The sequence below is a fragment of the Scyliorhinus canicula genome, chromosome 2 (assembly GCF_902713615.1).
Source record: "Scyliorhinus canicula chromosome 2, sScyCan1.1, whole genome shotgun sequence".
Classification (NCBI taxonomy): domain Eukaryota; kingdom Metazoa; phylum Chordata; class Chondrichthyes; order Carcharhiniformes; family Scyliorhinidae; genus Scyliorhinus; species Scyliorhinus canicula.
The window spans coordinates 154165602-154184279 of record NC_052147.1 but is presented as its reverse complement, the minus strand read 5'-3'; the positions used below and the strand labels follow the sequence as shown (position 1 = coordinate 154184279).

General features: G+C 46.5%; 1 protein-coding gene across 6 annotated transcripts in view; it reads left to right on the top strand.

Annotated features, from left to right (window-relative positions):
• mpp4b (membrane protein, palmitoylated 4b (MAGUK p55 subfamily member 4)) overlaps positions 1-18678 on the top strand; it is a 121796-nt gene that overhangs the window by 72257 nt on the left and 30861 nt on the right. For 2 of the 6 annotated variants that reach the window (XM_038787986.1, XM_038787977.1), the window contains 8 exons: positions 2359-2423; positions 3928-3945; positions 4043-4081; positions 4812-4832; positions 6309-6323; positions 6800-6841; positions 7633-7803; positions 13151-13231. In XM_038787986.1, coding sequence (XP_038643914.1) covers positions 2359-2423; positions 3928-3945; positions 4043-4081; positions 4812-4832; positions 6309-6323; positions 6800-6841; positions 7633-7803; positions 13151-13231 — 452 coding nt within the window. The remainder of the gene's footprint in view (positions 1-2358; positions 2424-3927; positions 3946-4042; positions 4082-4811; positions 4833-6308; positions 6324-6799; positions 6842-7632; positions 7804-13150; positions 13232-18678) is intronic. The other 4 variants (XM_038787978.1, XM_038787979.1, XM_038787984.1 and 1 more) reach the window with 4 other exon arrangements.

Here is an 18678-nt window from a genome sequence, read left to right as displayed (position 1 = left end):
AGGACAGGTACTGCACAGGGTTAGATACAGAGTAAAGCTCCCTTTACACTGTCCCCATCAAACACTCCCAGGGCAGGTACAGCACGGGGTTAGATACAGAGTAAAGCTCCCTCTACACTGTCCCCATCAAACACTCCCAGGGCAGGTACAGCACGGGGTTAGATACAGAGTAAAGCTCCCTCTACACTGTCCCCATCAAACACTCCCAGGGCAGGTTCAGCACGGGGTTAGATACAGAGTAAAGCTCCCACTGCACTGTCCCCAATGAACACTCCCAGGACAGGTGCAGTACGGGGTCAGATACAGAGTAAAGCTCCCTCTAAACTTTTCCCATCAAACACTCCCAGGACAGGTACAGCACGGGGTTAGATACAGAGAGAAGCTCCCTCTACACTGTCCCCATCAAACACTCCCAGGGCAGGTACAGCACAGGGTTAGATACAGATCTGGTAAAGCTCCCTCTACACTGTCCCCATCAAACACTCCCAGGACAGGTACAGCACGCGGTTAGATATAGAGTGAAGCTCCCTCTACACTGTCTCCATCAAACTTTCCCAGGACAGGGACAGCACGGGGTTAGATACAGAGTGAAGCTCCCTCTACGCTGTTCTCATCAAATACTTCCAGGACAGATACAGTATTGGGTTAGATACAGAGTGAAGCTCCCTCTTCACTGTCCCCATCAAACACTCCCAGGACAGGTACTGCACGGGGTTAGATACAGAGTAAAGCTCCTTCTACACTGTCCCCATCAAACACTCCCAGGACAGGTACAGCATGGGGTTAGATACATAGTAAATCTCCTTCTACTGTCATGAATCTGTCTAGCAAGAGCAGGAACAAAACAAAATAGGATGCGAGATATCCAGCAACAGGTAAAAATCTGCCTAGAGACAGCAGCAGACAGTATTCAAAAGGCCCCATTGATATGCGACCCTCCCAATAACGAGATTAGAAGACTGTTTCGATAATAATCATCATGTGGAGATGCCGGCGTTGGACTGGGGTGGGCACAGTAAGAAGTCTCACAAGATCAGGTTAAAGTCCAGCAGGTTTGTTTCGAATCACTGGCTTTCGGAGTGCAGCTAATGAAGGAGCTGCGCTCTGAAAGCTAGTGATTTGAAACAAACCTGTTGGACGTTAATCTGGTGTAAGATAATAATCAGGTGTTAATAGCTTATGAGGAGAAACATCTTATAGTTTGAGAAGATCACTGAGGTAGACACAAGTTAATATATAGTCAAGGAAGTTGATAAGGACAGACAGCCAAAGACATAGAAGGCCTAATCAAAGAGGAACAAAGTATAATGGGCTGCACAATCAGACACCAGGGAGGCAGTTAACAACGAGCAGGCTCAGAAACCAGACAGGCCAGTTTCCAGCCACCAAGCATGAAGGCCAAAGTTTTTCACCTAGCAGCCTACAGGTTAAGTTTACATGAAGCAAACCTCTAAGTCTTAGAGCCAAGGCAGTGGTGAAAAGTTCCATAAAGGCAGTTTTAAATATTTTTGCTGGACCAGGAAAGGTTGTTTCCCAGGCCTGAATAGCATCCCTTTATTGTGAGGTAACTATAAGCTGGTTATTTAATTTGGATGTTGTTTAGGGAAACGGGAAAGCCTTACAGAGTTCAGGTATCATGTATATATTTTGGAACAAAATACATACAAGGCTAAATTGCTGGCTTTTAAAGCAGACCAAGGCAGGCCAGCAGCACGGTTCAATTCCCGTACCAGCCTCCCAAACAGGCGCCAGAATGTGGCGACTCAGGGCTTTTCACAGTAACTTCATTTGAAGCTTACTTGTGACAATAAGCGATTTTCATTTCATTTCATACAGCCAATTCCATAAAAACTGGCTGTAAGTTTCGCAATTCATATATCTTAATTTTGTTTGTGTATATTTGTCTTTTCTTTACTTTAATAAATAGTCTTTAATAATTATAACACAATGACTGGGCTGTTTATTCTCACTGGAGTTTCACTTGTCTCCTCACACAAAAACAAAAAAAACTATACACCCCCACAAACTGCTATTCTAAGCTGGATACACTCACAGATCACATCAGCGTGCTTCTTAGGTTAGAGGGAGAAAGAAGGGATTGAAGAAGTCATTCAGTTGATTAAAGCCCATCCCTTTGGTACATTAACTCTCACATCAAAGCTCATCCTCTCTGACCTTCACTCGCCTGCAGTCGCCTGATGCTTAGGAGTTTGGAATTATTTTATAAAAGAATTTGCCTTACTTAGGTTTAACAGCTTGTTCATTTTCTAAAACTTCCACTGCTCTTCCCTATGTATGTTGAAATTCTGTTCTCCATCCATGAAGATATTTACTGTATGCACTGTCTTGTATCCCCAGGAAACAGAGGGAGCTCTGGTGGTCACATTCTTTCTCATTGCACACTTGTAACAAATCGACACTCCGTAAGTAACACCAGTGGAGGGATGCTACAGTCAGCATGAGAGTGTTATAGTCAGTGAGGGGATATTACAGTTCGATCGAGAATGTTACAGTGCAGGGATTTCATAGTCAGCACAAGGGTATTCCAGTCAGTGAGGGGATGTTAGTCAATGTAAGCGTGCTACAGCCAGTGTGAGGGTGTCACAGTCAGCATGAGGGTGTTACAGTCAGCAGAAGGGTGTTATAGTTAGTGTGAGGGTGTTACAGTCAATGAGGAGGTGTTACAGCCAGTGTGAGAATGTTGCAGTCAGTATCAGGGTGCTACAGTCAGTGCGAGGGTGTTACAATCAGTGTAAATTTGCTCCAGTAAGTGAGAGAATGTTACAGTCGGTGTGAATGTGTTACTGCAAGAATGTTACAGTCAGTGCGAGTGTGTTACTGCGAGGATGTTACGGTCAGCACAGGGATATTACAGTCAGCAGAGGGTGTTACAGTCAATATAAGGGTGTTCAAGTCAGTGCGAGGATATTACAGTCATTGCAGGAATGTTACAGTCTCAGTGTGACGGTGTTACAATCAGTGTGAGGGTGTTAGTCAGTGAGAGATATTACCATCAGTTAGGGGATGTCAGTGTGAGCGTGTTGCAGTCAGTACAAGTGTGTGTAGTTAGCACGAGCATGTTACAGTCAACCCAGGCATATTACAGTCAGCGCAAGGGTGTTATAGTCATGTTACAGTCAGTGCAATCATTTTACAGTCAGTGCAATCATTTTACAGTCAGTACAATCGTGTTGCAGTCAGTGTGGGATGCTACAATCAGTGCGGGATGTCACAGTCAGTGAGGGGATGTTGCAGTCAGTGCAAAAGTGCTGCAGTCAACGCTAGGGAGATACAGTCAGCACAAAGGTATTAGTCAGCACGAGGATATGACAGTCAACGTGAGGGTGTTACAGTCGACGTGAGGGCATTACCCTTGTGCTGACTGTAATATGCTTGGGTTGACTGTAACATGCTCACGCTGACTGTAACATGCTCGCGCTAACTAACACAGTTGTGCAAGGGTGTTACAGTCAGCATGAGGGCATTATAGTCAGTGCAAAAATGTTACAGTCTGTGAGGGGAAATTACAGTCAGTGAAGGGATGTTACAGTCAGTGCGAGGATGTCATCATAGTGCAAGGGTGTTACTGTCAGTTTGGGAATGTTACAGCACTGACTCTTACTTGTGCATTGGATTCTCTCCTGTCTATGATGAAGGACATTCCTATTGTGTCTGCTCTCACCTTCCATCTCTCGATTATACCCTGCCTTTGCTGTTTTCAGATATTTTGATCCCTACACAGACCTTGCACTGACCATAAAAATTTCCTTTAAGATTGAGGAGTGGGTCTTGGCTATAGCATCACCATCTCCTTTAAAGATGCTGAGGACAGTGTTGACTTTACACCTTGTTGTTCTCACTATCTGTAAAAAGTTGTGTACTGAATGTGAGCTCTTTAACTTTCTGCTGCTGACGGGGTTTGTGCAGTGAGTCCAGTGGAAGAGGGTGAGTACACCGATCACATGCTGACCTGTTACATTGTCATTGTGTTTCCTGACCTGAAGATCTCAACTGATTTATGTTTCATTTATGTGGTTTTCAGAAGAGGACATGGCAATTGCTGAGAAGTTTGTTGAAACAGGTAATAAAAAGATGGTTAGGTGGGGTTGAGGGAAATGGGGAGAATGTGAATTGGTGGGATTCATCTATGAAAAGGATTTGGATCTGGGGAACATTTCATATTCCATTTTGAGTGACGGAAGTGATGCTAAGTAGAGACTCCTGTTGAAAACTATCCACAAGATTTTAATGAGTTTTTCACGTCTGAGGAAGTTTATCTTAGATGTTTGCGAATGTGCTATCACACACCTCCAGGTCAGGGTGAACCAAAATAGGTATGCTTTGAGAGTATGGGGGTGTGGGGAGGGTGTTGTGGAGGGGGTGGCGCACACAGGCTGGCCATTTTACATCACAGAGGGGCAAGGTGTGATGACAGGAGAATGTCCAATCTCATTCATGCTCGAGTGTCAGCTCCTCGTGCTGTTCAGTATCGATAAGGTGAAAGGCGAACAAACCTGTAGGATGAGCCTGTGAGTCAATTGGGTGCCCACCTAATCGGAGGACCACCAGTTAAGAGCAGTTGGCCAATCATCGCAGTTGGGGGGGAAGAGTGAGTTGGGGTTTTTTCAGGCAGACTTTTCGACTTTGTGTTCCCCTGCATTGATTACTCTGTGGGTTTGAATATCAGAAACACAGGCATAAATTCCAAAGCTTCCAAGGCAGTCTTCTTGCCAGCAGCCCCTAGTTATAACATCATCAAAATATCTACATTTCCAAATGTTGTGTTAAGATTCTTTTTCTTATGTCCACAGATGAAGAAACCTTTGAATCAGGTAACTGAGCCTCCTGTGTTTAATTTATCCTGCAAACAATACTTCCTATAAACTGCAAACTTCTCAAATACCCAACATCCCCCATCATGGCCCATATTTTGAGGATGGGGGTGGGAGTTGCAGTTAGTGTCCCTATTTTATGGCCAGAAACCACACCAGATTCCCGACTCCTCTTCCCACTCTGTCCTCTCACCCTTCTTCGTTCTCCTCCTGTGCTACTGGCCCAGGGATAAGAAATAGAAGCAGGAGTAGGAGTCCATGCAGCCGCTAAAGCCCATTCCACCATTCAATCAGATCATGGCTGATCTGATTGTGGTCTTAATTCTATTTTCCTGCTTGCTTCCCCCACCCCCATAACCCTTGACCCCGAAAGACCTGCTTGTTAGGTGAATTGGACATTCTGAATTCTCCCTCCGTGTACCTGAACAGGCGCCGTAGTGTGGCGGTTGGGGGATTTTCAGTGACTTCATTGCAGTGTTAATGTAAGCCTACTTGTGACACTAATAAAGATTATTATTTTGATATAAAATCTGTCTAACTCAGCTTTGAATATATTTAGTGACCCAATCTGCACTTTTCCCTAGGGAGAAGAAATTCCTCCTCGACTCCATCTTAAATGGGAAACGTCTTGGGTGGGATTCTCTGTCCCGTGACACTCAGATGGCATTCCCCAAAGGAATGGAAAATCGGGTATCGGGGCAAAATGGGGATTGACACCGAGTACTGACCCAATCGTGATGCTTTGACACCCCCCGCTGGCGGTGGAATCGAGGTCCACGACCATGCACCAGCGGGAACATGCAAATGAATGTAAATGGGTCTTAATGATGCATTTGCATCCAATTAGCGGGCCCAACACCCTATGCTCCGGCCCTTCATGATTCTCCGGTCCCTGCAGCCGGGAATCACGTTGGTGCAAATCACTCGTGGTCTCTCCCAGCGTGGCCCTGATGTGCTCGACCTCACTGGGGGGTAAAGCTGAATTCTGCTGCTCATTGTAGTAACTGCCTGATCTCTCCATTGATAGTCTTTTACCATTAAGTGCTTGGAATAATTTAGTTCATTCACCAGAACTGAAAAACCACGACATTGAAATGTTTACATATGATCTACCCATGATAAAAAACTTATTGAGAATTCCATATAAATATTTGCATTGCAAGATTCCACCATAGATCTTAATATAAAAAGTGTTACAGGAAGTAATGATGAGCAAATAGGAAATGTGAATTGTGTGCAATATTATTAGCAAGAGCCAGCTTATTTTTGTGGGACCCAAACTAAATTGAAATCTTTTTCACATGTTCTCTGCTGCTCAATACTAAACATAAGTTACTCAAACCGTATGGCTACTGTTGATGCTGGGAAGGAACAGCATTTATAAATGGCCTTTGGTTGGTGGGCAGATGGCAGAAGAGGTACTGTCAACTAATTTATTATTTTTCCTAATTTTCTCCTCTTGTTTGCTTTCTGAAGAGGAACTAAGAGAAGGTAAATGTACAAAACTCTATCTGTGTCCTGTGGCCAAATCATAACCACACTCTCATTCCAAGAAGGTAAAAAACAGTAATGTTAAAGTTCCAATTCTGACAGCCATCACTGACCAGTCTGACACACAGAGGATCAGTTGCATGACTGCACGCGATAGGGTCCAATACCTATAGGAAGGGCAAGTGGGGGTAGTGGATGGAGAGGAGGTGGAGAGGTGACAGTGTGGCAATAGACCAAGAATAAAAACCTTTGGTTCCTTCGTGGAGCGAATCAATATTGAGATGGGGACAGCCGATCCGAACCTCTACAGTCCAAATTACTCATGTTGACTCTTGATTCTAGCTGAGTCACCACATATGTAATTTAGGTTCTTATATATGTAATTTGAGATCTAATTTAGTATCTGTGATTTAGTATCTAATTTAACGTTTATCTTGTTCTGTGCTCTCTCCTGGTGTTATCTCCCTGGTGTACAGAAGATGCTGAATTCAATGGATATAAACAAGGATTGTACATTGGTGGGTCCTAGCTCGCTCACTCCCCTCTGTGGCTGCTTTCTATTTGTTTCCCATTCTGCTCCCTGTCTTCAGTTCCCTCTTTCTGCAGCCGGACAGTGTGTTCCCGGCATAGGGATCAAACATTCACCCTGACCACTGGTCTTTCTCTCTTGCCTCAACATGCACACCCCAGTTTCTTCAACCAAAGCTTTTTTTAAATCTCAAATTTGCCCTTTCTCAACACAACCTCAAACAAATATTGGCTGGGAGAAGAAGCGGTGGTGGGAGAGAATGATGCCCCTCCCAAATATTGTCTGGGAAAGGTGCAGGAGGAGAACGGTTGGTGAGAGAATGATGCCCCTCCCAAATATTGTCTGGGAAAGGTGCGGGAGGAGGAATGGTGGGTGAGAGAATGATGCCCCTCCCAAATATTGTCTGGGAAAGGTGCGGGAGGAGGAATGGTGGGTGAGAGAATGATGCCCCTCCCAAATATTGTCTGGGAAAGGTGTGGGAGGAGGAATGGTGGGTGAGAGAATGATTCCCTCTCCCAAATATTGTCTGAGAAAGGGGAAAATGTGAAAGGAGACCATTTTCTCTGTCTCCCAAAATTCTGAGGGAAATGAAGTAGTGGTTATCATTCCATTGGCTGAGATTGGAGTTTGCAGTGGTGGATGTATGTTTGAGACTCACCCCATTACCTGGAGCTGTCACCAAAGATACGATGATTAACTTGTATTTCTAGCGAGTCTTTAACAACTTTCTGTTGGACTTATCCTCCTTCTCATCAATCCGTTGCTATCCCTACCTCACAGCTGGATTCAGGAGGAGCATGCGACTCTGCCGCAGGAAGTCAAGGAGCAGCCAGTTGGTGGGCTCCACTCGCTGCCCAAGCAGTTGTTACATAAGCACAGTGTCACCATATGAGGAGGTGATGAGATACCAGCGCAAACCCACTGACAGACACAGACTGATCATCCTGGTGGGTGAGTAACTGATCATTCAGATCAACCAGATTAAACCTTCTCAGGTGGCGGGTTCCTAAACCTATGCGGGCTGATGGCTAGCCACTTCCTCACAGACACTAGGTGCCAGGCCCAGTCCTAGTTGGAGGACACTGGGTAAAGGGCCCATTCCCACAGGGTATCAGGAGAAGGACACAGTCCCATTGGGCAAGGCACCAGAGGAAGGGCCCAGTCACAAAGGACACCAGGATAAAGGTCCAGGGTACAGATTGGACAAGGATGAAGGGTCAATACGTCATGATGTTGGATAGAATATGGGCAGCAGAGTTTTGGATGAGCTGCAATCCGTAGCGATTGGAGGACATGAAGCCAGCCAGGAGAGCTGGAATGGTTGAGGAGGTAACAAAGACATAAATGAGGGTTTCAGCAGTAGACAAGCTGAAGCACAGGTGGAGAAAGGCAATGTTACAGAGGTGGAAGCAGGTCATCATTCAAATGGAGAGGATATGGGGTCAGAGGCTCAGCTTTGAGTTGAATATGATGTTGAGGTAATGAACAATCTGATTCAGCCTGAGGCAACATCCAGAGACTATACATTGGATCAGTGGTGAAAGAACAGAACCTGCGATGGGGCCTGAAGGCAACTATCTTTTATCTTCCTAATGTTTAATTGGGGGAAATTGTGACTCATTGAAGACTGGATAAGCAGTGTGACAACTCTGAGGCAGAGATGGGCTGGAGAAAGACGGTGGAGTGAATGTTGTGAACATATAATGTGAAACCTGACTCCCATGTTCGAGTTGCTGTGACTAAAATTGGAAAGGCAAGAGTGGAACCAAGAGAGCCCAGTCCCATTAAGCTGGACAATGGAGAAGAAAGTAGTCGCTTGGCAGTACAGGACTTGAGAATTGCTGAAAAGAGAGACAAGCTGTCAAAGCTTTTTATCTTGCACTCACCAGGGCATACACAAGAATGCCAAATTTTGAAGAGAGCAACAATTTATACTGCATGAGAAACAGGAGCTGATTGGCTGGCAAGTCAACTCTGGTTGGCTGAGGTGTTCCAATGGAGAATGCATCAGGGGGTAGGTGTCCTCACGAGAATGCATCAGGGAACTATTGTCTCCCACACTTGTTTAATTCAAAAAAGCACTAATGCCTGAACATGTTCCTTTTGCCTGCACATTTTTAAAAAACAAATATTTTTATTAAGGCATTTATATAAACAGTAAATACATAAACAAGAGCCAGAACAAACAGAAACATCATAATAAATAACTAGCTAATCAACACACAAACCCCTTAACCCCCTGTCCTTCCCCTCCTCCCATCCTCCTTCCTCATTTTAACCCCTTTATCTGCCCCACCCCCATTCCTCCGCCGACAGCTCAATCCTCCTTGAAGAAGTCGATGGAGTTTAATCCGGACAAATGTGAGGTAATGCATTTTGGAAGGTCAAATACCAGGTAGGGAATATACAGTGAATGGTAGAACGCTCAAGGGTATTGACAGTCAGAGAGATCTAGGTGTACAGGTCCACAGGTCACTGAAAGGGGCAACACAGGTGGAGAAAGTAGTCAAGAAGGCACACGGCATGCTTGCCTTCATTGGCCGGGGCATTGGGTATAAAAATTGGCAAGTCATGTTGCAACTGTATAGAACCTTAGTTAGTCCACACTTGGAGTATGGTGTTCAATTCTGGTCACCACACTATCAGAAGGATGTGGAGGCTTTAGAGAGAGTGCAGAAGAGATTTACCAGGATGTTGCCTGGTATGGAGGGCATTAGCTATGAGGAGAGGTTGAATAAACTCGGTTTGTTCTCACTGTAACGGCACAGGTTGAGCGGCGACCTGATAGAGGTCTACAAAATTATGAGGGGCACAGACAGAGTGGATAGTCAGACTTTTACCCAGGGTAGAGGTGTAAATTACTCGGGGACATAGGTTTAAGGTGCAAGGGGCAAGGTTTAGAGATGTATGAGGCAGGTTTTTTACACAGAGGGTAGTGGGTGCCTGGAACTTGCTGCCAGAGGAGGTGGTGGGAGCAGGGACGATAGTGACATTTAAGGGGCATCTTGACAAATACATGAATAGGATGGGAATAGAGGGATACGGACCCTGGAAGTGTAGAAGATTTTAGTTTAGACGGGCAGCATGGTCGGCGCAGGCTTGGAGTTCCTGTGCTGTACTTTTCCTTTGTTCTTTGATTCCCCCAATGCCCCCCAGTGTGTCCGAGATAATCAGCAATAGGTTGTCTGCATACAGCGAGACCCTGTCCTCAATCACCCCTCCGCGCACAATCATTCTCCAACTCCTCGATGCTCTCAGCGCCATCGCCACTGTCTCTATTGCCAAGGCAAAAAGCAACGGGGAGAGTGGGCACCCCTGCCTTGTCCCACGATGTAGCCCAAAGTACTCCGAGCTCACCTGGTTTGTCTGCACGCTCGCTACTGCCGCCTTGTACAGCAGCTGGAGCCAGTCCACAAACCCCTGCCTGAACCCGAACTGCCCTAACATTTACCACAAATACTCCCACTCCACCCGATTGAAAGCCATCTCTGCATCCTCAGGGGGCATTATTATCACGCTCAATAACCTCCTAACATTCGCCGACAATTGTCTCCCCCTATCATCCCGGCACACAGTCCTCGAGGCCAGGATCTTCGCCAGCAACTTAGCGTCCACATTTAATAACAATATCAGGCGATAGACCCCGCACTGTTCCGGATCTTTACCTTTCTTCAGTATTAGGGAAATGGATGCTTGCGATAGTGTAGGGGGAGCTCGCCCTTATCCCTCACCAACAGAAGCCCTAGGTCCCCCCCAAACTTCTCCTAAAATTCTACAGGGAACCCATCCGGGCCAAGGCCTTCCCTACCTGCATCGCCCCCAAACTCTCCATCACCTCCACCAGTGCAATGGGGGCCACAGCCCCTCCACCAGCTCCTTCTCCACCCTGGGGAACTCCATCTCATCCAGGAACCACCACACTCCCTCCTTCCCTGACCGGGGGCTCCGATTCATAAAGTCTCCTGTACAACTCCGCAAAACCCCATTCACTCCCACCTGCATCCTGCTAGCCTTCTCCCCATACTCATACACTGCCCCTCTGGCCCTGCGCAGCTACTCGACTGCCTTCCCTGTGGACACCAGCCCGAACTCCATTTGGACCTTCTGCCTCTCCTTCAACAATCCTGCCTCCAGGGCCTCCGAGTACCTCCTGTCCACCCGCAGAATCTCGTCCTCCAGCTTTGCCATTTCTGCTCGTCCCTCCTTTTACCTGTGCACCCGGATCAAAATGAACTCCCCCCTAACCACTGCCTTGAGTGCCTCTCACAGCGTGGCGGCCGAGGTCTCCTCGGTATCATTAAGTTCTGCCCATCTCAAGATCTTTTCCTCATCGAGGAATCGGTGAAGACACACCACCATCACCCTCAGCAGCTCGTTCGCCTGTGCCCCCCCCCCCCCCCCCCCCCCAACCCACTGCTGACAGCTTAACCTTTCCCAAAGAAGTCAATAAACGGTTGCCACCTCCAGGCAAACCCTCGCACCGACCCCCTCAGGGTGAACTTGATGTTCTCAAGCCTGAGAAACCTAACCCTGTCACTAACCCACACCCCCGACTTTGGGGGCTCCGAGTCCCTCCATGCTAACGAGAGCCATCTCCGGGCTACCAGGGCAGAAAAGGCCAAGACATTGGCTTCTCTCGCCCTCTGAACTCCCGGGTCTTCTGACACACCAGAAATCGGAACCATCCTTACCTTCAGCACCTTCGACATGATGTCAGCAAACACCTGCCAGAATCCCCTAAGCTTCAGACATGCCAAAAACATATGGACATGATTTGCAGGCCCACCAGCACATCACCCACGCCTATCCACTCCCCCTTCAAAGAACCTGCTCATCCGGGCCACAGTCATGTGCGCCCTGTGGACCACCGTAAATTGTATTAGGCTGAGCCTGGCACATGATGAGGACGGATTGACTCACCTCAGGATGTCCTCACATAACCCAGCCTCCAACTCCCAACCCAACACTTCCTCCCACTTCCGCTTCACCTCCCCTATCAGGGCTCCCTCACAGTCCATAGCTTTTTATAGATTTCCGAAACTTTCCCCTTCCCCACTCTCGCTTTCCACACTACCTTACCCAGGGGCTGGTTTAGGTCGCTGAGCTAAATCGCTGGCTTTTAAAGCAGACCAAGCAGGCCGGCAGCACATTTCGATTCCCGTACCAGCCTCCCCGGACAGGCGCCGGAATGTGGCGACTAGGGGCTTTTCACAGTAACTTCATTGAAGCCTACTCGTAACAATAAGCGATTTTCTTTCTTTCTTTTCTTTCTTACCCTGTAGTCCCTGTAGGGCGGAAGGTGAGGGAAAGTCGATACCTGTTTCCGCACAAAGTCCCTCACCTGCAAGTAGCAAAACCCATTCCCACTGGGCAGCTCAAACTCCGCCTCTAACTCTTCCAAATACGGAAAACACCCATCTATAAACAAATCCCCAAACCGCTCAATCCCCGCCCGCTGTCATCCCCGAAACAACCCTCCGCCATCTTGACCTGTGGCGGACAAAAATTCTCTTGCTCCAACTGCTCCCTTCTTTTCGACCCACTTCTGGTCCATGGATCCATCCACGAGCCACATTTGTGGAGTTTCGCTTTCTCCAGTCACTCTTGTACCTTTTTCCACCAAATCGCCCATCCTATGAGAGGGGAAAAGGTCCAAAAGAAATGTTTCGAGCAGAGCTGCCAAATATGCGACCATTCACTCCATGGCCACCACCGGAAGTCCATTCCTGCATATCTTTTATAAGCAGAAGTGAGTCACATTGCAAGCCCAACTGATAATCTTAAATTTGTTGTTAGTGTAATTCCTTATGCACCAGGATTGTTCAGCAAGCAGAAAGAACATGCCCAAGCATTTCATTTTCTTTGAATTAAACAAAAGCACAGGGGACAATAGACCCTGGTACATTTTCCATGCCAACAACTTGACCAATCAGAGTCGACTTGCCATCAATTAGCACCTTTTTCTCATGCAGTATAAATTGTTGCTCCCTTTGAAATTTGGCATTCTGTCATGATGAGTGCAAGATGAAAAGCTTCAAAAGCATGCCTCTTTTTTCAGCAGTACTAGAGAAGAGAATTGTTTTTCCAGAGTTCTTGTGATTCTTTAACCAAAGTTATGATGATGAGCTGGAGTTTGAATGTTTTTCCCTAAGGCTTCTGAATTTCTGAAGGTAGTTGGAATAGTGTTCCTCAGCCAGTTCAAACAACTGGGGCAAAGGTCCTGTGATAATTGGGAACATTGCGTTGCGAACTAAGACCCAGAGACTAGCTTGGTTTCCTTGTTTTCCTGAAACTCTAGGTCCCTCAGGAGTTGGAGTGAATGAACTGAGAAGAAGACTGATTGAGTCCGATCCACGTCTCTTCCAAAGTCCAGTACCACGTAAGTCAGGATATCTCTTGTGGTAGCACAATCTGAAGCAGTTGTTAAGATCCCAGACCAGACCCCAACATTTCTTCAGATCTTCTATGTTTAATCTCATAATTATGCGCTGATAGGAGGGACCATCTCTGTAAACGACTTGCAGCTAGAGAGTGTATTCCTTTGTCTCGACCAAAAATCATTGTCAAAGGCCTGTGATCTGTTAACAAGGTAAAATGTCTTCCAAACAAGTAATGATGAAATTGTCTGATTCCAAATATTATACTCAAGGCTTCTTTTTCCAATTGAGCTTATGAGAGATAGCTGCACCCACCCCATAGGGTGACGCGTAACATGTGAGTTGTATTTTCAACTTAGGGTCAAAATGAACCAAGACATCCGGGGCAAGAAGTTATCTTCAAGGATCTTTGTTAATTCCTCGTAGGTTATTGTGTCAGGCTTTGCAGAATGGATAAGACTTTGTAATAAGTTGAAGGTTTTCCATCCGATTACACTCAAGAAAGTTGCTACTTTAATTTCATCCAGTATCTTGTTTGCAGCAAGGAAGTACCGGAATCTCCCTTCATAGCAACTCTATGATTCCACATTCTCATTGAATGATTTAGAAAAATGATGGGGGATCTCATAGAAGTCTGTAAAATTCAAACAGGACTAGTCAGGATTGATGCAGGAAGGATGTTCCTGATGGTGGGTGTGTCCAGTGTGGTGATTGTATATCTGGGTAGATGCAATACAAGTGAGCAAGCACTAGAGGGAGCACGGGAGAGATATAAATACACACGAACAGGAAGTCAGGACACTTCACAGGAACAGGAACTGGTAGCAAGACACAGACTAGCAGCATGGATGTAACCTTAAGTTAAGCACTGATGAGAGAACGAACTTACAATAAAGCATCTGCTTCAACTTTAAACTACGAGCTTTATTAAGACACAAGGAACAACACATTTTCCTTCAAAATTTACACCCCACCCACAGACAGTAAACGGTAACAAATACAAAATCAATCCCCTTAACAATAACAACAATCCCATCCTCCCACCACCCCAAACAATGCCCACCTGTCAATATATGCATCCAATAAAATAAACCCTCCCACGATGGAAACAAAAAACAAAGGAGAAAAGAAAAAGGAGTCCACGACCGCCCGTGGTCACAATAGAGTCCACTCCCACCACCACCCCCCTCCCAAACACTCAACGGCATCAAACTTCTGAAAGAGTACCGTACATGATACCCAAGAGTTGTAAACACCCTCCCCCTCCAACTCCACCCGCCCACTGCCTCTTGTAAAAACTCCTCCCCCCAACCTTGGTTCCTTCCCCCCAACATTCCACCCCGGCTAGACCACTCGGACCCTGTTCTGCCAGGCTCCGATGGTCGCAGCCCCTCCCCCCCACCTCACTCCCATTCACTGGCCGGCTTAAACCGGCCAGCATGGAGGCCCCCGTCCAGGTCCCTTGCTCCCTTGCCCGGCCCTAGGAAAGCCCAGAAATACCCTTTTAGCACACAAACCCCGCATATGTCAACGGGATTTCTCGGTGACAGCACCCCTCGTTGCCGGGAAACCCATGTACCAGCGTGGGACCCACCGAAGTGAACAACCAGCAAATCCCGCCCTGTATGTTTTCAAGAAGCAGATCGATACAGCACTGAGGGGAAGGGATTCAAAGATTATGGGAGGAAAGTGGGATTAGGCTACTGAGTTGGATGATCAACCATGATCATAATGAATAGCGGAGCGGGCTCCAAGGGCCAAATGGCCTCCTCCTGCTCCTATTTTCTATGTTTCCATTCCATAGCGCCTCCTTTTCCTGGCATCATAGTTACCGGTACTTAAGTTGTAGTACTTTCTTTAACTTTTCCTCCCCTCTAATTTCTTTCTCTTCCAATTTAAGTTGTATTATTTCTTTTGTTGTTTCTTTAAAAAACTTTTTTTTTCTTGATTGGATTGTGGCTTTAAGAATTTTTTTTAATACAAACACAAATGCTTTATCTTGGTTTCTATTGCATTATTTTTCCTTTTTGAGCAGCTGCTTCTCTCCGAGTTGAAGGATCTGACACTGCAGTCCGCCACATGTGAAGGTGTGCAGGTGGAAAGACTCCCCAGTGCGATAAATAACTTGTTTCTTCACAGCTTAACCCCTTATTTCCCATGTTTCTCTTTTCTAGATTCTTTTTTTTCTGAGCCCACCAATTGTGCAAATCTACTGGTACAACAGTCGATGATCTGGCTGAAAATATTTTCTCCTTTCCTGCCTCTTGACTCTCCGAGCACTTCCGGGTTGGTCGTGTAGAAAAAATTTAAGAACAGTCCTTAATGCTTTCTATCACTTCTAAAATTAACATGCATTCTTAGCAAAGACTAAAAACCCCGTTCCCGATGGCTGGTTTTACTGCACATTTATGGATGGTTGAGTGGTCTCCTGAAAATCGATCCTCACCTCGAGGTCCAGGTCTGAGTTGTTTTCTTTTCTCCTGACTATTTCACTGTGAAAATATCCTCATTGCCAGCTTTGTTTTATACTGACATGCTTTCTGGGGGTTTACTTTTACTCACAGTATAAACAAAGGATAACCAGGTTGCCACACTTAACCAGTTGTCAAGAGTTTATTTATAGAGGTGTTGCTTGCTCAAAGTCTAAAATGGAGGAGAGGGAAAATCTCCCAAGTGACTCTGCGATGTCACCACATAATCATATGACATACTACACAGAGAGGCATTGGTTACAGTACATAACACCCTCCAATATATGCCTCAGCCTGTACCCTTCCAAATTCCTTCAGTTCTCCTGTGGAAGGCAGCTGCAAAATGGCTGACCATCCACCTCGGAAAGACACCTCACTCCAACACCTCCAGCTTCCACAAGTTGGGGATCTGTCAGCTCGTGATAAACACTCACCACGCCACTCACTTGATCTCAAGCGGTGCATGCATCTGTTGAACAATCTTAATTGGCTTTCCATCATGTCCACACCAGTACACTACCTCCTCAGCCATTTAAATCGGACATCAGTTTTGGTTGTTGGGATTCCGACTTGTTTGCTCATGCACGTTCTGGATGGCCTCTCCCGCCCACGACTCCCACTTCAGCAGGTTGCAATAAATTCTGCCCAGCGGAGGGGGTTGGATAATGGGAGGTGGAAGACTATTAAATCAGTGAGCAGAATCTATGGTAGGGGACACTGTACCATGAATTGTGCAAGGAGGTTAAATGGGGGAGTAATGTCTAAGATGGGAGTGGGATGGACATGAGCTGTATGAGGAGATGAAGTGCATGGGTAGTTGAGGATAGCAGATGGGCGAAATGAAAATGTGTGGATTGGGGGCAACACAGCGGTGCAGTGGTTAGCACTGGGACTGCGGCGCTGAGGACCTGGGTTTGAATTGCGGCACTGGGTCACTGTCTGTGTGGATAAACATATGAGATAGAAAGGAATAGACCAATATGTTGGGGCTATGATGGGATTTTGTGCAAGATATATGGGCTACTCCAATTCTGACTAGTTGAGCATCTCTGATTTTAATCACCAAAACACAGGCAGCCGTGCCTTCAGCTGCCAAGCCCCTAAGCTCCAGAATTCCTTCCCTGACCCTCTCACCCTCTCTATCCAAGCTTTTAGTCAGCTGCTTCATGTGACTCAATGTCAAATTCTGCTTAAATTGTTCCTGTGGTTTCTTCGGGGTTGATTTGCAGGATTGAGGGAGCTGGAAGCAAACTATGGGCTGGAGCAGGGAGAAGTGTTTAGGTATATGCAGGTTCGGGACTTTGCCAGGATGGAGATACAGAGCTACCCAAAGGAACCGGCCTCCACGTTGTTGGAGGAGGTGCTGCCGGCAAGGGGACTGGAGAAGGGGACAGTGTCAGCGGTGTACGGAGCTATGTTGGAAAAGGATAAGGCACCACTGAAGGGGATCAAAGCAAAGTGGGAGGAAGAATTGGGAGAGGTTATAGAGGAGGGGGTCTGGTGTGAGGTGCCCCGGAGAGTGAATGCCTCCACCTCGTGTGCGAGGTTGGGGCTGATATAGCTGAAGGTGGTGTACAGAGCACACCTCACGAGGGCGAGGATGAGCCGATTCTTTGAAGGGGCAATGTGTGTGAACGTTGCGGGGGGGGGGGGGGGGGGGGGGGGGGGGCTAATCACGTTCATATGTTATGGTCCTGTCCAAAGCTTGGGGAGTACTGGAAGGAGGTGTTTAGGGTAATTTCCAAGGTGGTGATGTGAAGCTGGACCCGGGTCCCCGGGAGGCCATATTCGGGGTGTCGGACCAGCCAGGGTTGGAAACGGGTGCGGAGGCATTTATCGTAGCCTTCGCCTCGTTGATCGCCCGAAAGTGGATCCTGCTGGGATGGAGAGCGGCCTCTCCACCCTGCGCCCTGGCGTGGCGGGGGGACCTGTTGGAATACTTGACCCTTGAGAAGGTTAAGTTCAAACTGAGGGGCAGCTCGGAGGGGTTCTACAAGTCATGGGCACTATTTATTATGCACTTTCAGGAACTGGATAACATTGAACATTAGTTGGGGGGGATGGGTGGGTGGGTTGGGGGGGGAGGGGGCTATGTATGTTAAAGATGGCTATGGGTAATCCCTGATTCCTTTTTTGTCATTTGTTTATGTTAACATGTGGCTGATGTCTGGGCATGGTGGGAGGATGGGATCATTGTTATTGTTATGGGGTTTGAGATGTTTGTTGTTGGTTATTGGTTGCTGTTGGTGGGTGTAAATTCGGGAGAAAAATTGTGAAAAAGGAGGAAAATTTAAAAAAAAATTTTTTTTTAAATTGTTCCTGTGAAGCATTCTTTCTGGTTGTATCACAGTGTGAATAAAGTTGTTGTGGCTGGGAAAGAAACTCGTGTGGGCAATAAACACCTGCATTGTCCTGGAGGGGCCGAATGGCCTGTTTCTGTGCTGTAAATTACGTGGGGAAAAGGCAGCTTCAGAAAATTACTGAAACAGGCAATAAGAAACAGACGGTCAACAAATCTGTGAAGATTGTAACTGTCAGCGTGTAAAATATACTTGGACAGTTCTGATGATCTCCCGGATACATGTAAATGTTTATTTGTTTCTGTACGTGTCAGCAGATGGTTTATGCTGTGTCCTGAGATTATATTGTGGAGCTGTTTTGGTGTGTTGAGGTAATAATATTAAATTTGATGCCAAGAATGAAGATCTTGGTGGAAGTGGTGTGCTGGCCTATTACCTGGTTTTAAAAGCAAGGCTAGGGGCTGGTTTAGCACAGTGGGCTGAACAGCTGGCTTGTAATGCAGAATAAGGCCAGAAGCGCAGGTTCAATTCCCGTACTGGCCTTCCCAAACAGGTGCTGGACTGTGGTGACTAGGGGCTTTTCACAGTAACTTCATTGAAGCCTACTTGTGACAATAAGTGATTATTATTATTATTATTATTATTAAGTTGGAAGATGAGTGGAAGAGCAAACTGGAG